Genomic DNA, 19,606 nt, shown 5'->3' with positions numbered 1-19,606 from the left:
ACTGGAGCTCTTGTCAAGAGTTATGCAATGAGCAGCTGATTCCTCCAGGTCTCAGAGATGGTTTCAGGATCCCTGGAAGCTAGATACCACCACAAGGATGCTAAACCAAGAGTCAGAGGACCTCAGCCCCAGGAATACTAACACAATAAAACACATAGAGGTCACGTCCAGATCTTGAGGCTGCAGAATTTCAGAGAAGGGAGAGCCAGGCATGAGTTGACAAGTCTTGATGGAGGGGCTCCGAGTTAAACTTTGAAGGCTGAGCTGGACACAGACCAGCAAAGAGGAGAGAGGGCTTCCTGGGCAGGAGGAGGGACTGGCAGGGTGATGAAGGTGACAAGTTCTAGAAGGAAGTGAGGAGCAGAGGCCCTGTGGAGGGGATTGGCTGGAGGTCAGAGGAGGAGGCTGGCCAGGGTGGGCCCAAGTGCCCCGTGTCACACAGATCAGGAAACTACAGGGACCAGTGGGAAGGTTGGGGTTGGGGAGAGATGATGGTTTTGTCACCTCATCTGTCTCTTTGTCTTGTAGGATTCTCAGTAAGTTAAGTCAAGAAATCAACAAGAATGAAGAGAGGAGGAGCATTTTCACACGCAAGTGAGTGGGGCCTGGTGTCGCTATAATGTAATGCAAAGAATTTTCAAGCCCAAGTTGAACCTTAAATGGGAGGCACAGGACTGTTTTTGCACCAATTTTTGACCTTCATCCCGTCTTCATTTCCCTGGTCCCCGGGTCTTGAAGCTGGTGCCAAAGTAGGGTGGGGGGGGCTTCCTCTCCCTGCCCCACATTCTGGCCTTGGGTCTGGACGCCAATGGAACTTCCCCCGGAGAGTCAGGCAGTCATGAGCCCCAGTCGCGCCACCATTGTGGCTTTGGTGGTTTCCAGAATTTTCCGGCAGCCTGGCTCGAGTTGCCGAGCAACAATGACACCAGTCCTGGGTGGTGAGACATACTCTGCAGCGGGGGCTCCTCTTGCAGGGCAGGACAGAGGAAAGAGGGAGATCCCCTGAAATCAGTAGGGCCATTAACACAATGCTGTTTGCCTTTGCAGACCCCAAGTCCTGCGGTTCCCTGAAGAGACAGGTAAAGATCTCAGTGGGGAGAGGGATTGCTTTAGGAGGTGACAGGTACTTCAGTGATTCTTCTGTCTGCTGGTTCCTAGGGCTCCTTTGGCATCATGCAGTGACCTTATTCATTTGCTGTCAGCCAGTTCTTACCCAGAAAAGGGTTTGGGTCCCATTAAGGGGAGGAGAGATGTCACTATGCAGGGCACCTGGCTTATGGCCCCTGTTCAGCTGGGACCCTCTGCAGAGACACAATGAGGAACTCTGTGGGGGGCAGGGAAGGACCCAGGCTTTGACTGAGCATCTGAGTGGAGCAGGCCCCCTGCTTCTGAGTCTTTAAAGCAGTTTTTCAACATTTAAATTACACATGGTGTTACAATGCAGATTCCTGAGCCCCACCTAGTCCTGCTGAATCAGAAGCTCTAGGGTAGGGGCCCAGGTATCTGCGTATTTTAAAGCACTCTCAGGTGACTTTAATGCACGCAAAGGTTGAGAACCACTGCCATCCTCTGGTAGATTGAGCCCCTCAGGTAGAAATTCTAGAGCTGATACTAAATTGTTAATCTCAAGTATGTGGAGTGGAAGGTGGGATGGAGGCCTGGGATGGGGCAGTGGTGTGGGAGGGCATCAGACGGGGAGCTGCTTTCACTTTCCTTCTAGTGGCTTCTTTTGGTACTGATGATGGTGTTATCTTCTCCCGCAGAAAGCCATGAAGAAGACGATGGGGGCTGGTCGTCCTTTGTGAGTATGGCGTGGGCTGTTCTACCTTCACAGCAGGTCCCAGAGCGCCTTTGTAATAAGGAGCTAGCATAAGGCCAGAAGGAGCAAGACCTCTAACAAGATGCCAGTATACCCACTGAGGGGCAGAAAGTGTGTTCTGTAAAGGCCAATAGGAAATATTTTCGGCTTTGCAGTCCACACAGTGTGTCTCATCTCTGCCTCTCTACTATGGTAGCACAAAATCAGCTGTGGATGATACCTAAACAGTTTATTGGCTACATGCCAATAAACGTTCATTTACAAAACACACGGTGGGCCGGACTTGGCTGTGGGCTATAGTTTGCTGCCCACACCACACCATTATCCACCATGACCACCCCAGAGCAGAGCCTTCCACCACCCCCTCCCCAACATGGTCTATGCTAAAGCAGCTTTAAAGTAGCTTTTCTTGTAGACTTAAGTCCCCACGGGTGACAAAGAGGGAAAGGGATTTCAGAATCGACTATTAGCCCTGAAAAGACCCCAGGGAAGGTCCAACCCAATTGGTTTTAAATTTATATTTATATATTACATTTTATATTTTTATATTTGGCCACAGTGACCCTTAGAGAGTCTGATGAACTCTGTGCGCCCTCTCCCCGGAAGACTCCCTATACAGTCACTGCACATGAAGCCAGACTCAGGCTAAGAGCTCTATTGTGGATCGTAGCCCAGTCAGTTAATTACAGATGAAGCAGCTGAGCCCACTGGAGAGCCTGACTCATGTGGAGCCCCACATGAGTCCTAGAGCAGGCCTAGGACCCAGGGGGCCCACCCTCAGTCCAGTGGTCTTATGAGAGGAAAGGGCTGGGTGGGCAGGCTAAGGGAACCTAGGGACCGCCTGTCAGTCTAGGGGGCAGCCAGCAAGGAGAGGGGCTGAGACCACTGTTCTGAAGTCCCCATCATCAGCCCCATCCACTCCCTGCTCTCAAGTTACAGGAACACTGATAACAGGACAAATCTTTTTCGGAGTTCAGGAAGACACTCAACCCTCACTTTGCCTTCCAATATTTTTAAAAAATATTCCTTGAGTCAAAAATTAGCACAGGAATCTTTCAATTGAACGACTCAGACAGTCTTCCTTAAGCTTCCTTCATAGCAAAGCTGTCAGGATTTCTAGGATAGCAGTGCACACCTTTCCTCGCCGAGTTGCAGCCTCCCACTGCCCTTGACTTCAGAAATGCCCTGGGCTCATTTATGACCCACTTGACTTCAGCGTGAGAGTGATAAGCCACTTACTGCTGGGCGGCTGATGATGCCACCTCTGCTTGGGAAATCTTCCCTCTGTCTACTCTCATGGACTGCTTCAAAGGCAATCAGGCAGCCCCGAGGGCTTACTTTCCCTGAGAGCCACAAAGAAGCAAACTTAAAATACAATAAAAAATTTAAAATGTAGAAAGAGAGTCTTTCCAAGAGAGTGGTTTCAAACTCAGTGTCACATGTCATGAATAGTAAGCTGTTGTTTCTATACACACAACTCTCAGCAAAAGAGAACAGCACAGCCGTGACTATCCCCTCTCAGACACAACTTATCTGCCTTCTAATTAACAGGCTTTGCTTATCTGGTTTCCTCATTAGCGGGGCCTTCAACACTGCACTGGCTTATAATGTGAAGACATTTTTTGAGCACAGGCACATGGAGAACAGAGCCGACCATTAATTATGGGCATCACAAGCGCTCCAGGCATTTAGTCTTCCTCTGGGCGATTCCTGGGGTAAAAATGTGTTTACTCAAAACAGAGCCGGCTCTCCCTCCCCTCTATTCCAGCATCCTTCTCATTTCTTCTGCTTTGCTCTGTTGTGCAAAAAGAGGAAAATGCACTTGCCTAGCAGTCTGAAGACCTTGCTGGAGGTCCCAAGTCCATGACTTGCTGGCCCTGTGAACTGCAGTCGGTGTCCTCATCTCTAAGATGGGAGTAACTAGGACGGAGTAACCGTCCTAGTGCTGCCTGCCCCCAAGCCAGGACTATTGTGAGGCTTGGCAGAGAGAGTAGACGCAGGCATGTTGAGTGCCATGGAGCCTCTACCAACTGCACTGTCCCTGTCACTGTGTCGGCAGGAAGAAGATGACTATGAAAGTCCCAATGACGATCAGGATGGGGAGGATGATGGGGACTATGAGTCCCCCAATGAGGAAGAAGAGGCGCCCGTGGAAGATGATGCCGATTACGAGCCGCCGCCCTCCAACGATGAGGAAGCTATGCAGAACTCCATCCTGCCCGCCAAGCCTTTCTCCAACTCCAACTCCATGTACATCGGTGAGGCCCCTGGCAGCCCCCAGCCCCACTGAGGCACAGGTGCCCCACGCCCACACAGCAGAAAGCTTTGCATGCTGATGCCAGCTCAGCTTCTTACCAGCTATGTGGCTTTGGACAAGTGACTCCGCCTCTCTGGGCCTCAATTTCCTCATCTGTGAAATAGGATAATAATAACACAGATCTCATAGGTTTGCCGTGAGGATTATTCATATTGCAGACAATTTATTACCTGTGGCGGCTGGATCAGCATTGAACTGCCAGATAAGGGTATTTGGCAGTAATAACTCATTTTCTGTATTACTCAGATACTCAAGAGCACTTTCCTCTCCTCACCATCTTTTGACCAATTCATAGTTAGGTGGTACTCCCACCCATGGACTGTCAGAATAAACCTAATGATGTTGAGTGGGCTTTGACCATAACTTGAATGAGTTTTACACAGTATTTAAGATTTTCATTGTCTATCTGTTCCTGTCAGCTAATTTCTCCCTCATTCATTCAACAAAAATTATTGATCTCCTACTACAAGCCAGGCACATTCTAAATGCTGCAATTTGAAATCACCAGGAAAGAATACTTGGCCCTTACTTCACGGGGCTTACATTCTAGCAGTAGTGGTGACAGAAGACACGCTCATACACACTTGCATAATATAATATCATGGGGTGAGCTAGAAAGGTGATATTAATATCACAGAATTTGATACCACTAATCCTTTGTGCTATACAACACTTTGCAATTTTAAAGCCCTTTCACAAACACGACATCAACATTTCATTTTGTGTTTTTAAACACCCTATGCGATAGGGTCAATGATTGTCAAGCCTGTTTCATATACAGGGAAACTGAGGCCCAGAAAAGAAATGGATAACTAATTTGTTGGGTACCTTGTGTGTGCCAGTTACGAAGGCACAGAGTGAGCAAGACAGTCTTCACCCTAAAGAATTCACAGTCCAGGGGGTGAGGCAACCTCAAACAAATGAGTCACAAAATGATTTAACTGAACCATGATATATACTCAGGAAGACAAGCGTTGGAGATGAGGCTGGGGCATATGTCTAGTCTCTGGGTTTGCTTCACTGAGGACATGATGTTTAAGTTGAAATTTAAAGGATAAATAGGAGCTGGCCAAGTAAGGGTGGATGTGCGAAGGGAAGAGCATTCCAAGCAGTAGAATTGGCCGTGCAAAGGCCCTGAGGCTTGAAGGAGCATGACATGTCAGAGAAGCTAAGAGATGGCCAGTGCGGGTGGAGTGGTATAAGATTAGATCAGGTTTGCCTGAGTTCTGAGCTCCATTCTCTGTGGAAAAGCGATGCCTCTCCAGGCCTGGGACTAGGATGAGGCAAAGAGGCACACGGGGCATAAAATGTAAGGATGTCCTCCTTCACTCACAGCCCTGGTCTGGCCTTTCCCTGTCAAAGGGGTGGGACATTGCCAGCCTGTCAGCCTGGCCTAGGGATACTTCTGTGGTGATCAGAAGAATGTGAATTTCTGTCCAAGGCAAATCCAAGTAACCAGTTAAGAGTCTGATTTGGTAACAGGAGTTGGTGAGCAGCTTCTCCCTTTAAGCGCAGAGATGAGCAAAAAGAGGAAATGGAGGGGGGAGGATAGCCCAGAGCATTTGAGAGGGGAAGGAAGGGGACCCAGAACAGGATCCCCACGATCCGTGACAGCCTGCTTAACCCTGCCGGGCAGCTGGGTGTGCCTGTGCGTGTGTCTGTGTCGGTACATGTGTGCACGTGTGTATATATGTCCATTCATAGAGGTGCGTATGTGTGCATTTGTGTGTCTGTACGTGTATTGACTTCTCTACATTTTGTCTGAATGCACTCTCTCTTGGCACTGGCTGAGCTAAATACAAAGAGGCCTTTCTTCACACCTTGATCCACAAAACCTCTGATAAATTTCCTGAGAGGTGAGGTGAGCATTGCCCCTAAGCATAAGAAGAATAAGACAAACCGGGACAGGCAGGGGACCAAGGACTCCCCACCCCTGTAAGACCCACGTGCGGCCAAATCTCTGCAGGGCCAGGGAGGCAGTTGGTCTCGTGGAGGTCTGGGGGATTCGGCGCCCGCGAGCTGCGCAGAGCCGGGCGCAGGATCGGTTCCCGGAGAGCCCTGAGCGTGGCCCACACTCGGCCTGGCTTAGCATTTGTCCTCTCATTTCAATGTGCTTGCGTCTCCGCAGACCGCCCCCCCTCCGGGAAGGTCCCGCAGCAGCCGCCGGTGCCCCCGCAGAGACCGATGGCCGCCCTCCCTCCTCCCACCGCCAGCCGGAGTCACGCGGTAGGCCCTCGCTCTCTCTTGTGCTACTTTGTGTCCACTCTGAGGATTTCCTCTGGCAGAGAGAAAAGACTATAAACATCTTTATCTAATTCTAACTAGTAAGAAGAGATTATACATAGGCTGGGAAAATGCATACCCCAGTACTCACAGGGAGGAGGTTTTTGGGGGAGGTGGTGGTGAAATACTAGTGATTTTTATTCATGGCATAATGCTTATCATGGGTGTTTTCTTTTTACCATAAACAACATAAACTACTTGTATAATAAAGTCTCCTTCTAGTATTCATTGTGGTATTACTTCCCACTTTTGAAATAAGTGAAAACTATAGAATAAAGTCTAAGAGGACCGAGTTAAGTTAAATAGTATTCCACGGTCACAAGCCGCCTTCTCTCTCCTGCAAAAAGACTTATGCCACCTGCTGGCCAACGCCTGAAATTGCACGGGCAAATGGCTTGAGACCACGCAGTGTACAGAGCAGTGAACTCAAGGAGAAAGAGAGAGGCAGCAACGCCCCTTCCTCTTTCTTCGAGCTTACAGTCCCAGGTCCTGTGGGTCTAATTAAGCATTCACAGAGACCCCGAGAAGTTCAGGCTAAGGAGTCAATAGCTGGAAATGTGTTCTCTTCACAAGGGGCCAAAGCATTTTAACAGCTATGGCAAATGCCAACGTGTCAGGGCTGGAAGGAGGGAGAGGATGTATTTTTCCAAAAGCTCAAAATCCAGACCACACCACACTCGGGACCTCCCGTCTAAGAACAGATGGCTCCCTCCTGCTAGTGCAGTTTTACTGCAAAGGGGGCTCACAGAGCTGAATTTATCTACAGGTACATTTTGCCTTTGAAACCTGAAGGCCTTCCCCTCCACTGTTGGGATGCAGAATTCACTCCTTCAGTCAACAGATACTTACTGAGCAGCTACTGTGTGCCAGGCAGTGTTCCACTGCTGGGAACAGAGCATAAACAAGATGAAAAAGGTCCCTGCTTTCATAAAGTTTCGATTTGAGTTAGGGGGAGCCAGATCATAAACAGGTCGGCAGAGATGCCAAAGAGGGCGTGAGCTTGAGATTTTGCAGGAACTGCAAGAAGACCCTTATGGCGGGAGCCCATGGGCACTGGAGAGAGGAGGATAAGAAGGGGTTGGAAGGGTGGACAGGGCCAGCTCAGGCAGGGCTTTGCAGGCCATGGTGAGTTTTTATTTTGTTCCTAACGTGATAGGAACCACTAAAGGGCTTGGCGGTGGAGTGACATGCTCACTTCACTGCGATGCAGAACAGACCTTGGATGAGAGAACGCAGAACAGGGAGCTCAGAGCAGAGGCTAGTGTTCAGGTGAGAAACGGAGGCATGTTTGTAGGTGGAACACGGGGATGGAGAAAAGTGAACAGATTCAGACATATTTTGGGAGATAAAGCCACCAGGGCTTGCTGATGTGTTGAAAATGCTTCCTAATATTTGGATCTTTTTAAAGCAGCCACTACCGCCACCTCAGCCCAACCACGAAGAGCCTACTAGAAGTAGAAACCACAAAACAGCAAAGCGTAAGTACAGGGGCTGCTCTCTCCTTCCCACCAGCCCACCCGTACCCTCACCCCCAACCAAGTGCTTTCTTCTTTTAATTGACTTCTGTCTTTTTCCTTCCAGTCCCTGCTCCTTCGATAGACAGAAGCACGAAACCTCCCCTAGATCGTTCCTTAGCCCCATTTGACAGAGAGCCCTTCGCACTAGGTTGGTATCATTCTATTTGACACATAGTGATAATGTGGTAAGTGATAATGGCCGATATTTGCAGAGTGCTAACTGCATGCTTTTCACATGCACCATCTCATTTAACTATCGCCACAACATTGTGAAGTGGGGACTATAGAATCATCCTCATTTTACAGATGAGGAAACTGAGGCATGAAGAGATAATTTCCCAAGATCACTCAGCTACCAAATGATGGGGGTAGAGACCCAAACCCAGGTCAGCGTGATGCAGGGCTCCTGCCCTTAGCCCTGTGCTGGGCCTGCTTCTCCATGAGTGCCATCTGTGTACACAAATCTCCTTGTCCTCGTGGAGGACAAGGCAGGAGGCATCATGGTGCAGAGGGAGGAACTGGGCTGAGAGACAGGAGGTCTGGGAGAGCTGCTGTCTGCTGCCTTGGCTGCTCCTTAGCAGCTCAGTGACCACAGGGATGACGCTTTTTCACAGCTGCCCCCTTGTTTGTAGGGTGGGTGTTCTGAAGGAGAAAATACTCTATAAAACTCTAAGGTGCGAGTCAAATGTCAGGGTTGTTTTCTGTTGTATGTGTGTGGTTGACCAAACTGTGGGTATACCTCAGTCCTTTCCCCCAGAATTAACCAGAGTATTCTTGGCCTGCAGCTGCCTCCACTTGAAGCTATTTTCAGTTCAATTCTAAAACTTAGCTACCATTTATTGAGCACCTACTATGGGGCAAGGGCTTTACCCGCCACAAATAAGTTACTTACATTATCTCTAATCCTCACACCAACCCAACTGAAGGGGTGTATTATCATCCCCACTTTGCAGATGACAAAACTGAGGCCCAGAGAGGTTGAATAATTTTCCCAAATTTGCATAACTAGGTGCAGGATTTGAACTCATGTCTTTCTGACTTCCAAGTGGGTGCTCTTTTCCACCACATCCTGCTGCAGTTGGAGACCCTGGATTTTCCTTGCCGTGGACTAGGAAGTTCTGGGGAAGGAGCCCTGAGCCTTGAGGAATAAGGAGCCTGGATTCCCAGCCTCACCCCAGCCCTTCCTCACTACACACTGAGCAAGGCATTCAGCCTTTTGTGACCTCAGTCTTCTCATCTGTCTGTCGGCAAAATGGCTTTCAGTTCTTGGATTGAGGCTGCTGCTTGCTGCTCTTTCCCTGAACTGCATCCCAGCCCCGCTGAATCAAGCACAGCTGTGGGGCTGTGCCAGTTCAGAGGGGTCCACTGCAAAGGGCTGTACAAATCAGGTGAAAATGAAGACAGAGAGATTCAACTTCAGACTCCAGCCCTGCTCACTACCATGAGCCAAAGTGTCAGAACAGTGGAATACTGACATCAAATCCTTCAGGGTCACCTCCTGAACAAAAGCTACCCTTTTAAAAGATTCCTTTTTTTTTTTTACTTTTGGAAGACACCCTTTCTTGAAAATACCAGCTCTACCTTTGAATTCCTCCCTTGTCCATGATGTTTTGGGAGAACTAACCTCTTACAATGATGCTCAGACTCTTATCAGGAGACTCCTAACATGCCCAGAGAATATGCTTAAATCAGCAGACTTTTTCAAAATAAAATCTATTCAGGCCTAAAGATATAAATCTAAGTTTTCTGGGTACCACTCTAAAGTAGGGTTTCCACCCAAAACCAAAGTTTTCTAAATAATAGACATTTTTTATACCACCCAAACTCTCTCCCACTGGGCAGTGAGCTTCTACGTGGGACAAGATTCTTAAGACCTATCATGGGTCTGGCATATACTCAGTCCTTAAAGAATACGTTATGTCGTGAAAATGCAACTCCAGGCAGATCATATCACTGTTCACCTTGGGGTGCTAACTGTGCCTGGAGGTGGGAGGGAGAGGAACTGTCTAACAGTTGTCAGCACCCATGGATCGTGTGCCTGACCCTGCATATAAATTGTCACCTGATCTTTACAGCAAACCTATGCAGTTTTAACCTGTAATCCCCATTTTACAGGTGAAGAAATTGAAAGTCAGACTTTGAATAACTTGCTCAAGATCATACTGGCTTTGCTTCTAGACCTGGTTGAATCCAGTTAGTAATCCATTATTACACTGAAGATATGGGGCGTATCTACTCTAGCGGACTTCAGACAGGATAAAGAATAAATTGCTTTGAATCATTCTGTAATGCAGAGTTCTCAGGTATGCCTAGCATTTCTTCAGGAGCCTGCATGTCATCTGTTCGAAGAGAAAAGTAAAAGAAAGAAAGGAACAAAAACCAATAAAAATCAAAACAAAATGATTTGCAACTCACAAGAGAATCTCCTGAAGCCCTTTCCCCAAAGTTAAAAATTTTTCCAGAAACTAAGTATAATACTTTATATAATGTCAAGTGTACTACAAGATTGGAGGAAAATTAACCTCTTCGTGGCAAATGGGTTTATTTCAGATACAGAAATAAACTTAGGCTGTACAAAGAACCTCTTGATCAATGAAAGAGGCATAAAATCCCAAGAAGACATTAATCCTTTTAATCATCAGCTACATAAAATAAAGTGCTGAAAAGCAGAATCCAGAATACTGTTTGTATGGACACAATGCTGTGTGACCTTGGTCAAGTCACTTAATTCTCTGAGCCTGTAAAATTAGGTGCTCTGTAACAGATCCTTTCAGGTCTGTGATTCTTTAATGTTTAAAACCAGTCAGTTCCCCAAGGGGCTCGGATTCACACTTTCATCAAACTATGGTTTTATGCCTCATGCCTAGCTAATAAAGCCCTGAATTCAAGGCCTGTCTGCTCTTTGTCATTTACAGGAAAGAAACCAGCATTTTCTGACAAGGTAAGCTGTTTCCCTGTTTTGTTTGTTTTCGGTCTTGTTTGGGATCTTTATTCTTTGAAAAGTGCTGAGGACACTCACACATCTTCCCTCCTGTCTTGCAGCCCTCGGCCCCAGCAGGAAGGTAAGTGCTTTTGCATCTGCGTGAGGGGATGCGGTCTGTGCTGTAGACTCTGTGGGGACAGTAACTTTGTTTCTCACACATCCTTTCTCTCAATTCTGCAGGCCTCTTGTAGAGCATTTACCCAAGATACAAAAGCCTCCTTTACCGCCGACTGCGGAAAGACATGACAGAAGTAGCCCCCTGCTAGGGAAGAAGCCGCCTATGCCAAAGTAACTGTCTTCTGTTGTTGAGCCTGTCATTCAGAGGGGTGACGCGAACAGCCTGCCTAGTGTTAGCTCTACATAGGAATCGAAATCATGGGAGCTCCCTGGTGGGAGTGGGCTGGTTTTGCTGCTGTGGCTTGAGAAATGTTCAGGCTTCTCAGGCTGGAGGTAAAGCACCTGGGTCCCTTTGAAGAAAATGGCAAGCCAGAGAAGAAAGGAGTAGAGAGATGCTTTGTCCGGAGTACAGGAATGACTGCTGTTCGTGGAGACCTAGTCATCCACCAGTCAAATTGGTGGTTCATTTTCCTTCCATCACAGCCCATAGGAACTCTACCTTCCATTTTAAATTTCCCAAGAGACAGCGGAGAGGAAACAATTGGGGGAGATTGTTAGGTCAGTGTAAGTGTCTCCCTCAGTGCTCAAGTACATGTTGTAAAGGCAGACTCCTGAGGTCTGCTCGAATATGTCTGACTTTATCAGAGTCTTTTGGGGCCTATTTGCCAAATGGCACAAATGGATCTGGGCTCGGGCCCAACGCCACTACTCACTAAGGACATGACCAAGGCTTCTGCTGATCTCACCTGGGTAATCAGGATTCATCTCTCTGGCCCTTGCTTGGCTGGTGTGAGGACTACACCAGGGCTGGGGTGAGGGTGTACCAAAAAAGCCTCAGTAATCGAGTTAATATTTTAATGGAATATTTTAAAAAATCAAAATGAATGCAAAAAATATCATAATGAACAAAATACCAACATTTTGAATAAACACAGGATGAGATGATGACACGTGAAGTGTCCGACAGATGGGAGGCCTTCAACAGATTGTCCTCCTCGTGTCCCCCTCTCTGAGGAGAACATGATCGGCCCAGGCGCACAGCTGCCTGCCAGAGCTCTAAGGCAGCTGCCACCAAATCTGTTTGACTAGCTCGTGCATCTGGGCAGAGTCCCAAAGCAGCAGCATTTTCCAACTGTCTTTCCTTCACAAGAAGGGTGAGCCCGAGATGGCTGTTTTAAAACATCAGCAAAGGAGAATATTATCTAGAATTTTTTCATTTGCTTGGAGAAACATCTTCTCAGTGAAACTTAATAGCTACTAAAGAGTTAGTTTGCTGGCTAAACCTTTTGTTTATATATATATGTGATCATTTGCCGCAATAGCTAAACAGAATAGAGGTTTGCCTCGCTCGGCTGGCAATGATGACGGAACACTGAGTCACACACCTCCCTTCCACTCCTCTCCTCTGCTTTCCTGCGGGGCTTTTTTGCTTCTCATTTTACCACAGCTCAGTGGGTTCAATATCTTGTTATTAGATTAAGTAAAACTGTATTCTGAGGCCACCTCTTTGAAACTCTTCACTCTCAGTTCTCTTTCTTTGCTCTAATTCATTGCAGGCATGGATGGGGACCAGACAGAAGAGAGAATGTGAGTACAAAATGTCACTTGGTGAATGTTCGGCACAGAGAAACCAGTGCAGGCTCTGTGGAGGCCGGGGCTCCATCTCTCTCGGCCTTCACTGAAGTCCAGCACTGGGAGCAAGGCTTGCACACAGTTGGCTCTTGAATATTGGTGCCTACTGGGGCCTCCATCTTCCCCTCCGGTCCACCATGCTGCATTGATTAGCTCCAGTCTCTCTGAGAGCTCCCAGGGCGTCTGGGTTCATTGCACCTTCATCAGGTGGTAATTAGCAAGGTGAAGGGGCAGTGGGTGGAGGGGAGGATAAAGTGAGGGATGCCCAAGAGTCTAGGCCTCACAGCAAAGTTTCCAAGGCCTCTGTTTTCCTTTTTAATACTTCCATGACCTGAAAAAGAGGGGAAATAGCATTTATTGAATGCCAGCTCTGTGCATGTTGCCAAGCTAGCTGCTTTTGGGTGACCAGCTGTTTGCCTGGGACTTGGCTGGTTTTAGCACTGAAAGTCTCACATCCCAGGAACCCTGTCAGTTTCAGGCAAACCAGGACCAGGACAGTTGGTCACTCCTAGCTTTACACATGTTTTGCATTTAATGACCCTATGAGGAATCATTGTTCCTCTTTTACTAAAAGGAAATTGAAGTTGAGAAAGGTAAGGTACTCACTGCAAGTTGCATAGCTAGTAAGTAGCCAGGATGGGAATCCAGGTCTGTCTGATTGCCTCTTCACTATACGCCCTCTGAAGACCATCACACCCTGCCCTGTTCAAGCGCTCAGCCCACAAGTGCCTGCTGTATCCATAGCTCTGTGGGGGGTGCTTGTTCAGCTGAAGTGCTAAGATGTGATGGAGACAGGCAAACCCACATCCAACATGCTAAACAGCATACAATCACAGAATGAACTACAGAGGTGAAGGGAAGAGAGTGATCCATGAGGGTCAAGGAGTCAGGGGTGACTTCTTAGAGGAGGTGAGATTTGTAGTGGTCATTGAATGACGGGGAGGACACAGAATAGTCACCCTAAGAGAAAGCCCGGGGGCATGCCAGCCTCAGGGACGTCCTAAGCAAAGGCAGGTGAGTGGCAATGCCCCTGGAGCCTTGAGGACAGCTGGACAGCAGCTAGGCTGCAGAGCCATAGGGGCAAAAAGGAGGCAAAGTGCTTGAAAGCTTGAAAGCAAGGGTAACATCACACTCCTGAGGTTCCCAGTCTCTGGAAGTGTTGACGTTCATGTCATGAGAATCTCGGTCCTATATTCTGGAACCAGAGGGACACGGTTGCAAGTGTTGAAGAGCGATTTCATGGTGGGGATGCCCTGAGCCCACGTGCGGTTATGTATGCAGCCTTTTGCTGGGACTCCCAGTTGGCCAATTGGGATGAGTGATTCTGGCTCTGATCCTTCTTGCTCCATTTCAATGGTAGGGCTGATGATAGCTAACTTTTACTGAGCACTCAGCGTATACCCGGGGCGGGGGGCACATATAGTAACTAATTTCATCCTCACAACACTTTGAGGAAAGTGCTCTTTCATCACCACTGTGCTGCCCTAGTCTAGGTCGGCAACTCTGATCTCCTAGTCAATGGCAAAATTGTTGTTTCCTTTCCAATATCATTTCTTATCTGAGGAGTAAAGCAAATAGCCCCTCCTTTACCTATTCCACAAGTTTTCCCTGAAGATAAATTTTTTGAGCAATGTAGACACACCTTGTAGGCCACATTATAAATAAGTAAGGCTGTGTTGCTTTCAAGAGGAGTGGCCATTGCAAAGCAGAGCCCAAAAAAAGGCTGAGCTTTGGGTCGACAGATTAGGGGTCGAATCCATTTCTGTAACCCTTAGCGTGTTAGGAATTCTTCCTGAGCGTCATGTTTCCATTTGTAAAGTAAAGATGTTAAATTCTTGAACGATTGCTTGAACGATTGAATTGGGTGAAATATCATGTATGAATCTTTTGGGCACATAGTAGATATTGTCATTATTATTGTATCTTGGGGCCCTTTTGGGCACCTCAGAACCTATTTTATGATTAGTATGTAAGGAGAGTCCCACATTGGAGTGTCTTCAGATGATCGTTTGTATTAAGAAATTGTAAACCATTAGCAGGTTCTACTGTTTTCCACAATATATTTGTTATGGAGACACACAACTGCTAAAGAAATAAACAGGGACATTTCTGTGATGAGAATTGTAGTTCCTCTTTTAAGAATTGTGTTTTTCTGATAAAAAGGTTAATATCTTTTTTTTCTTCCCCTTGCCAGGATGAAGATGATGGTATGTCCAGAAAAGCTTTCTTACAACTTATAACTCATTCCTTCATTTTTCTGCTTGGGTATTCAAATGGAATTATTTAGTACAGAGACCCCATAGAATCAATTATAATTGTTCAATTAGTATTAAGTAGACATATATCAGTTGGTATTCTGCATAACGATAATTAAATGGAATTATTTGGCTGGGTTGCCAAAGAGAACTGTTAAGTTCATGCGTAACAGTGCAAACGGCTTAATAATACAGCAAAAGTGAAAAATGCTTGTATGGTTTGATAGAAAAATTTCTAACATTTATGCCCTCTACACTTGTGGGCAAAGGATCATAACTGCAGGTGAATGAGATAGCACAAAATTTGGCTTTCATAAAACAAAACCAAACTTGTGAATCATTTTTGAAATTCATATGGTTACCAAATGACAATTTTCTGCCAAGTTAACATTTCAAAAATGAAAAAAAATAAAATAGATGTGTATTGTAGAGAATGATATAGAACCGTAGCATTTTTAATGCAGTCTAAGGTGGCAACTCATCTAGAAAAACCTTGAGGGGTGTAGTTTCATCCTACCACTTCTTAATTACATTTGGTCTTTTGGATTTTTGTGTCTCCCTTTAGACTAGCTATTTCTAACTGGGGAGCATTCTAGAATGTTCCTTGTGACACTTGGATGCTGACAATTGCCTTTATTTTTTTCTTCTCCCCCATAGTGCATCAAAGACCTTTGCCCCAGCCAGCACTGCTCTCTATGAGCTCCAACACTTTCCCTTCAAGATCTACCAAGCCATCGCCCAAGCACTCCCTCCCATCATCTCACATGCCTGGAGCATTCTCAGAAAGGTTTGTGCCAAGGTCCCTAAGTTCTAGCTTAACATAATGTCTGGGTCCACCGATACTGGGCTAAGGCCAGGTGGATTGAGGAAGAAAGAAATGAGCCAGTGGCTTTAGTAGAGTCAGAACATTTTGAATCTTAAGAAACAAAACCAAGCTGAGCATAAAGAACCACACGTGTTAATCCACTGCTGTCTTCTGAGTCTGTGCTTCGGGTCATTGGGGTACAGAATTGACTTCCCCATGGGCGCTCCAGAGAGAGTGAGCCCTTTAGCAAGAAATGGAGAATGTTTCCACTTTGTGAGTTAAAACAAACAGACAAACACCAATTAATTTAAGGACTCGGAGGTCACCCTGCATCTTGAATGCGTAGAAGGAGAAAACGTACCTTGAACTTAGCAGATGCTAAGAATTCACTGCACAGGCTCTGTCCCCAGCAGGTCTGTTTTCTCAATAGCAATAGTGTTTCTCAAGGTCCACAATGAGGCTGTCCAGGGACAGAGGCACAAATAGGGAAAGACTCAGGTCATTTCTCCCTAACCAAGCCCAGGGGCTGCCTCCTGGTGTGCCTCAAGGCCTCCAGCCCTTTGGGATCACTCTCTCCTTTACTATCCAAAGGGAGAGGCGCAGTCCCCACCCTAAATGTGGGAGAAAACTCAACCACCAACACAACCCCTGCGCCCCTGCCAAACAGAAGCATTCTATCTAGGATTCTCAAAATTTTTCATTTTCCCTGGGTGCCTCTTCCTCTGATTTTCTGCTGTTTCTTATCATTATTCCAGCTGTTTTCTACTTATGCCACATCTGCCATTTTCTCCTGCTGCTTCATCCCACACTGGGCCCCAGCCCTGTCCTTCACTCTTGCAAAATACCACTCAGTGAGATTGCTGAGCAGAGAAAAATTTTACCGAAGGTTTGGGCTAATGCGTGGAGGAATTGCTGCTCAGCAGGGGGACGACAGCATTTCAGGGCCCCGCACGGGCCCTCCCTCTGCCACCCAGTCCCTGCAGATGCTGTTTCTGTCTGATGCTGTGCCACCTAGCCCTCTCTTTGTTCCTCATCCACCCTGCCCTCTCCTTGTAGACAGACCATTAGGTCCTGGGATTCACTATTCCCAAACGACATGCACATTAATATATTTTCTTAACCAAAAGAGAAGTCCTCTCCCCAGAGGGCCTCTGCCATTCTCCAAACTCAAAGGCCTCAAATTGCAGCCAACTTTTTAAAGTAACTTTTAGATGTCCTTTACATAGACTTTTGTTTGGGGCTTGCGAAGCTTGTTAGACTCTGGGATTGTCCATCTTGGGGCAGTATGAAATATGTCCCATCAGTTCCTTCTCTTTGCCACCCCCATGGATGGCATCAGGGAGAGAGTGGGAAGTACTAACAAAGGAAACAGCATTTGCAGTCCAGTTTCCCCCACCTAGCCTCCCCATCTGGCCCCTTCACCCCAACCCAACTTAAGACCTGTTCTTTTTCTGTCTCCACAGTAACAGTAGTTTTCCGCAGAGCGCCTCCCTGCCGCCATACTTCTCTCAAGGTTTGTACTCCGGGGACCTACTCCAGGCAACACGCCTTCATGACTGGGTTACCAACCTGTCCCAAAGCCTCTTGGCAAGGGTTTTGTTTCCTAAAAAGCATCTGACTTCCTCATTTAGCACTTAATTTAGTTTCTGCAGTGTACTGTTGGAATGATAGGACACCACATAAAACACCACACACACACACACACACACACACACACACACACTTCCTCTGGAAGGTGGCCTTGGCCTTAATCTTCCCACATAGAGCTTTTCCTGCCTGCTGTTTTCATATGGCACTCAGGATAGTGCGTGGCTCTCTTTGTAGTTTTAGGTTTCTATAATGAATCTGGCCTTGAGTTGCGAGTTGGGGAGCATGTTTAAAATACAGATCAAGAGAATCCCACCCCTAAGACTCTGATTCACTAAGTCTGCTGGAGGACCTGCATTTTTAATAATACCTCCTCTGGGTGTCCATGATAAGTATTTGCTGAGATTGTTCTCAAAGTTTAATGTACATACAGATCACCTGGGAATTGTGTTAAAAGGCAGATTCTAATTCAGTGGGTCTGGGATGGGACCTGAGATTCTGCATTTCTAACAAGTTCCCATGTGCTGCTGATATTGTTGGTCCGTGACCACTCTGAGTGGCAGCGAAGGCATACAAGGTAGGACTAGACTGTGTCTATTTTTCATCCCTAAAGCCTTGCAGGTGATTGACATATGGTAGGCACTTTTAAAATGTTTGTTGAATGCCTGAATGTCTAATGACTGTGGAAAGTTACCCAACTCTACTAAATAGAGTTTTCCCGTGCCAGGAAACTGGCCAAGTTTTGCCAGATTTTCTGTTTTTTTTTTCCCCCCCAGGAAAACTAGAAATATGGCTTTTAATGTGAAAGTATCCCATTTGTAAAGGTTGACTTAAAATTTTTAAAAATGCTGTGAGGAACAAACCAAGCACATTTTTGCAGTCATGGTCCATGTGCGGGAACACTAGTGTATGTTATAGATAGAAAACTACGTTAGTAAGTTTGAATTGTAGCTCAAGAGTAAACACTTTTCTCAGGAGCACATCTTACACCCCATATATGTGTGAGATCCTACTGCTGACACCAATGAAAACTACTCAGTTTTCAATGTTTCCTAAGCATTTGAGGGTATAGTGTGTATTTTCACTCCAGGGTTTCCACAGTCCCCCACACTCCTCAATTTTCCACAGTGTCCACGACTCACTGTGTTTTATGAACCACACTGTGGCCCCTGCAGGCATCTGAGCCCCAGCCACTTCACTGACAGCAATATTTCCCAAAGTCAGTTCCACAGACCCCTGGTTTTGTGAGTTGGTGATGGGATTATTAATACAAACAGTTGGTTAATTCTTTCTTGGGATACTACCTTAATCAAAATTGATCCCTTTTCCCCTGAGACTGCCAGGACACCTGGTCTTCAGTCTTTTCCACTGGCTGCTCTAACATCAGGAAGGTAAAGGATGTGTTGTGCATTGTCCAGAAACCTGTCCCAGCTCCCCTGAGGATCTAGATAGTACAGGTGGTGGGTGACTGCAATAAAAAGTAGTGTATTGTCTGTCGTGAATAGTGACTTTATGGTACTGGCCTGCAGATGCAGAAGCAGAAAGAGAATAATTCCTCAACTCTAAAATAGCCATGCAATGCAGGCCTTGGTTATATGACTTTCCCACATGGTTAGAGTTCATTCATTCAACAGACGTTATAAAACATGCCTGCCATGTTGGACTGCAAAGGTGAGGACAGGGAAGGTCTGTTGAGGCATTGCGAGCCTTAAGAAGGAAGATCAACAGCTCAGGCCAGCCTGATCTCCTTATTTGGAAACAGTGAACGTCATTGTAAATCATCCTGGTGACATGGCTCAGGATACCTCAGTCCTTCCCAGGCTACTCTCCTCTCTCGGTGGCAGGGGGACAGGCAGTTTGCCACTTGTGGCATAGTGCAGATGGAGTAACAATCCCGGTGCAGAACCACCTGGAGTGCTTGTTAGATGCAGGTTCCCCAGCCCAGGGTGATTCAAAGGCCCCCAGGGATTCTTATTTATGTAATGTTTGGGAACCACAGGTTCAAGTCGTGGCCCTGCCACCAAGAGCACATGATTTGTTTAGACACTCTGAGCTTCTGTTTCCTCATATTCAAAAAAAAGATAATACTCCCCTGTGGTGCTGCTGTGAGGATCAAAGGTAGCATGCACAGGTGCCTTACTCGAGGCCTGGACAGAGTAGTGCTGGATACATATCTGTTGAATAAATGAATGAATGATGCATGAATAACTAAGAGAACATTCAGCTCACAGAATTTTTCAGTTTTTAACAGCTGTTCTGGCACATAGAAAACAGCCTTGGCAAGTACAAAT

General features: G+C 46.6%; 1 protein-coding gene across 2 annotated transcripts in view; it reads left to right on the top strand.

Moving 5' to 3' along the window:
- The window catches only part of LCP2 (lymphocyte cytosolic protein 2), a 45,125-nt gene that overhangs the window by 19,856 nt on the left and 5,663 nt on the right, over positions 1-19,606 (top strand). The window contains exons 4-17 of one of the 2 annotated variants that reach the window (XM_058545750.1): positions 529-594; positions 1,048-1,079; positions 1,764-1,801; positions 3,879-4,077; positions 6,265-6,362; positions 7,831-7,897; positions 8,001-8,084; positions 10,852-10,877; positions 10,979-10,998; positions 11,100-11,207; positions 12,593-12,623; positions 14,863-14,875; positions 15,581-15,710; positions 17,192-17,241. In XM_058545750.1, the coding sequence (XP_058401733.1) occupies positions 529-594; positions 1,048-1,079; positions 1,764-1,801; positions 3,879-4,077; positions 6,265-6,362; positions 7,831-7,897; positions 8,001-8,084; positions 10,852-10,877; positions 10,979-10,998; positions 11,100-11,207; positions 12,593-12,623; positions 14,863-14,875; positions 15,581-15,710; positions 17,192-17,241 (962 nt within the window). Of the gene's footprint in view, positions 1-528; positions 595-1,047; positions 1,080-1,763; positions 1,802-3,878; positions 4,078-6,264; positions 6,363-7,827; positions 7,898-8,000; positions 8,085-10,851; positions 10,878-10,978; positions 10,999-11,099; positions 11,208-12,592; positions 12,624-14,862; positions 14,876-15,580; positions 15,711-17,191; positions 17,242-19,606 lie in introns of both variants that reach the window. The other variant, XM_058545743.1, reaches the window with a different exon arrangement.

This window comes from Diceros bicornis, chromosome 1 (assembly GCF_020826845.1).
Source record: "Diceros bicornis minor isolate mBicDic1 chromosome 1, mDicBic1.mat.cur, whole genome shotgun sequence".
NCBI lineage: Eukaryota > Metazoa > Chordata > Mammalia > Perissodactyla > Rhinocerotidae > Diceros > Diceros bicornis.
The sequence above is the reverse complement of the archived record's forward strand: the minus strand, read 5'-3'. Positions and strand labels throughout refer to the sequence as shown.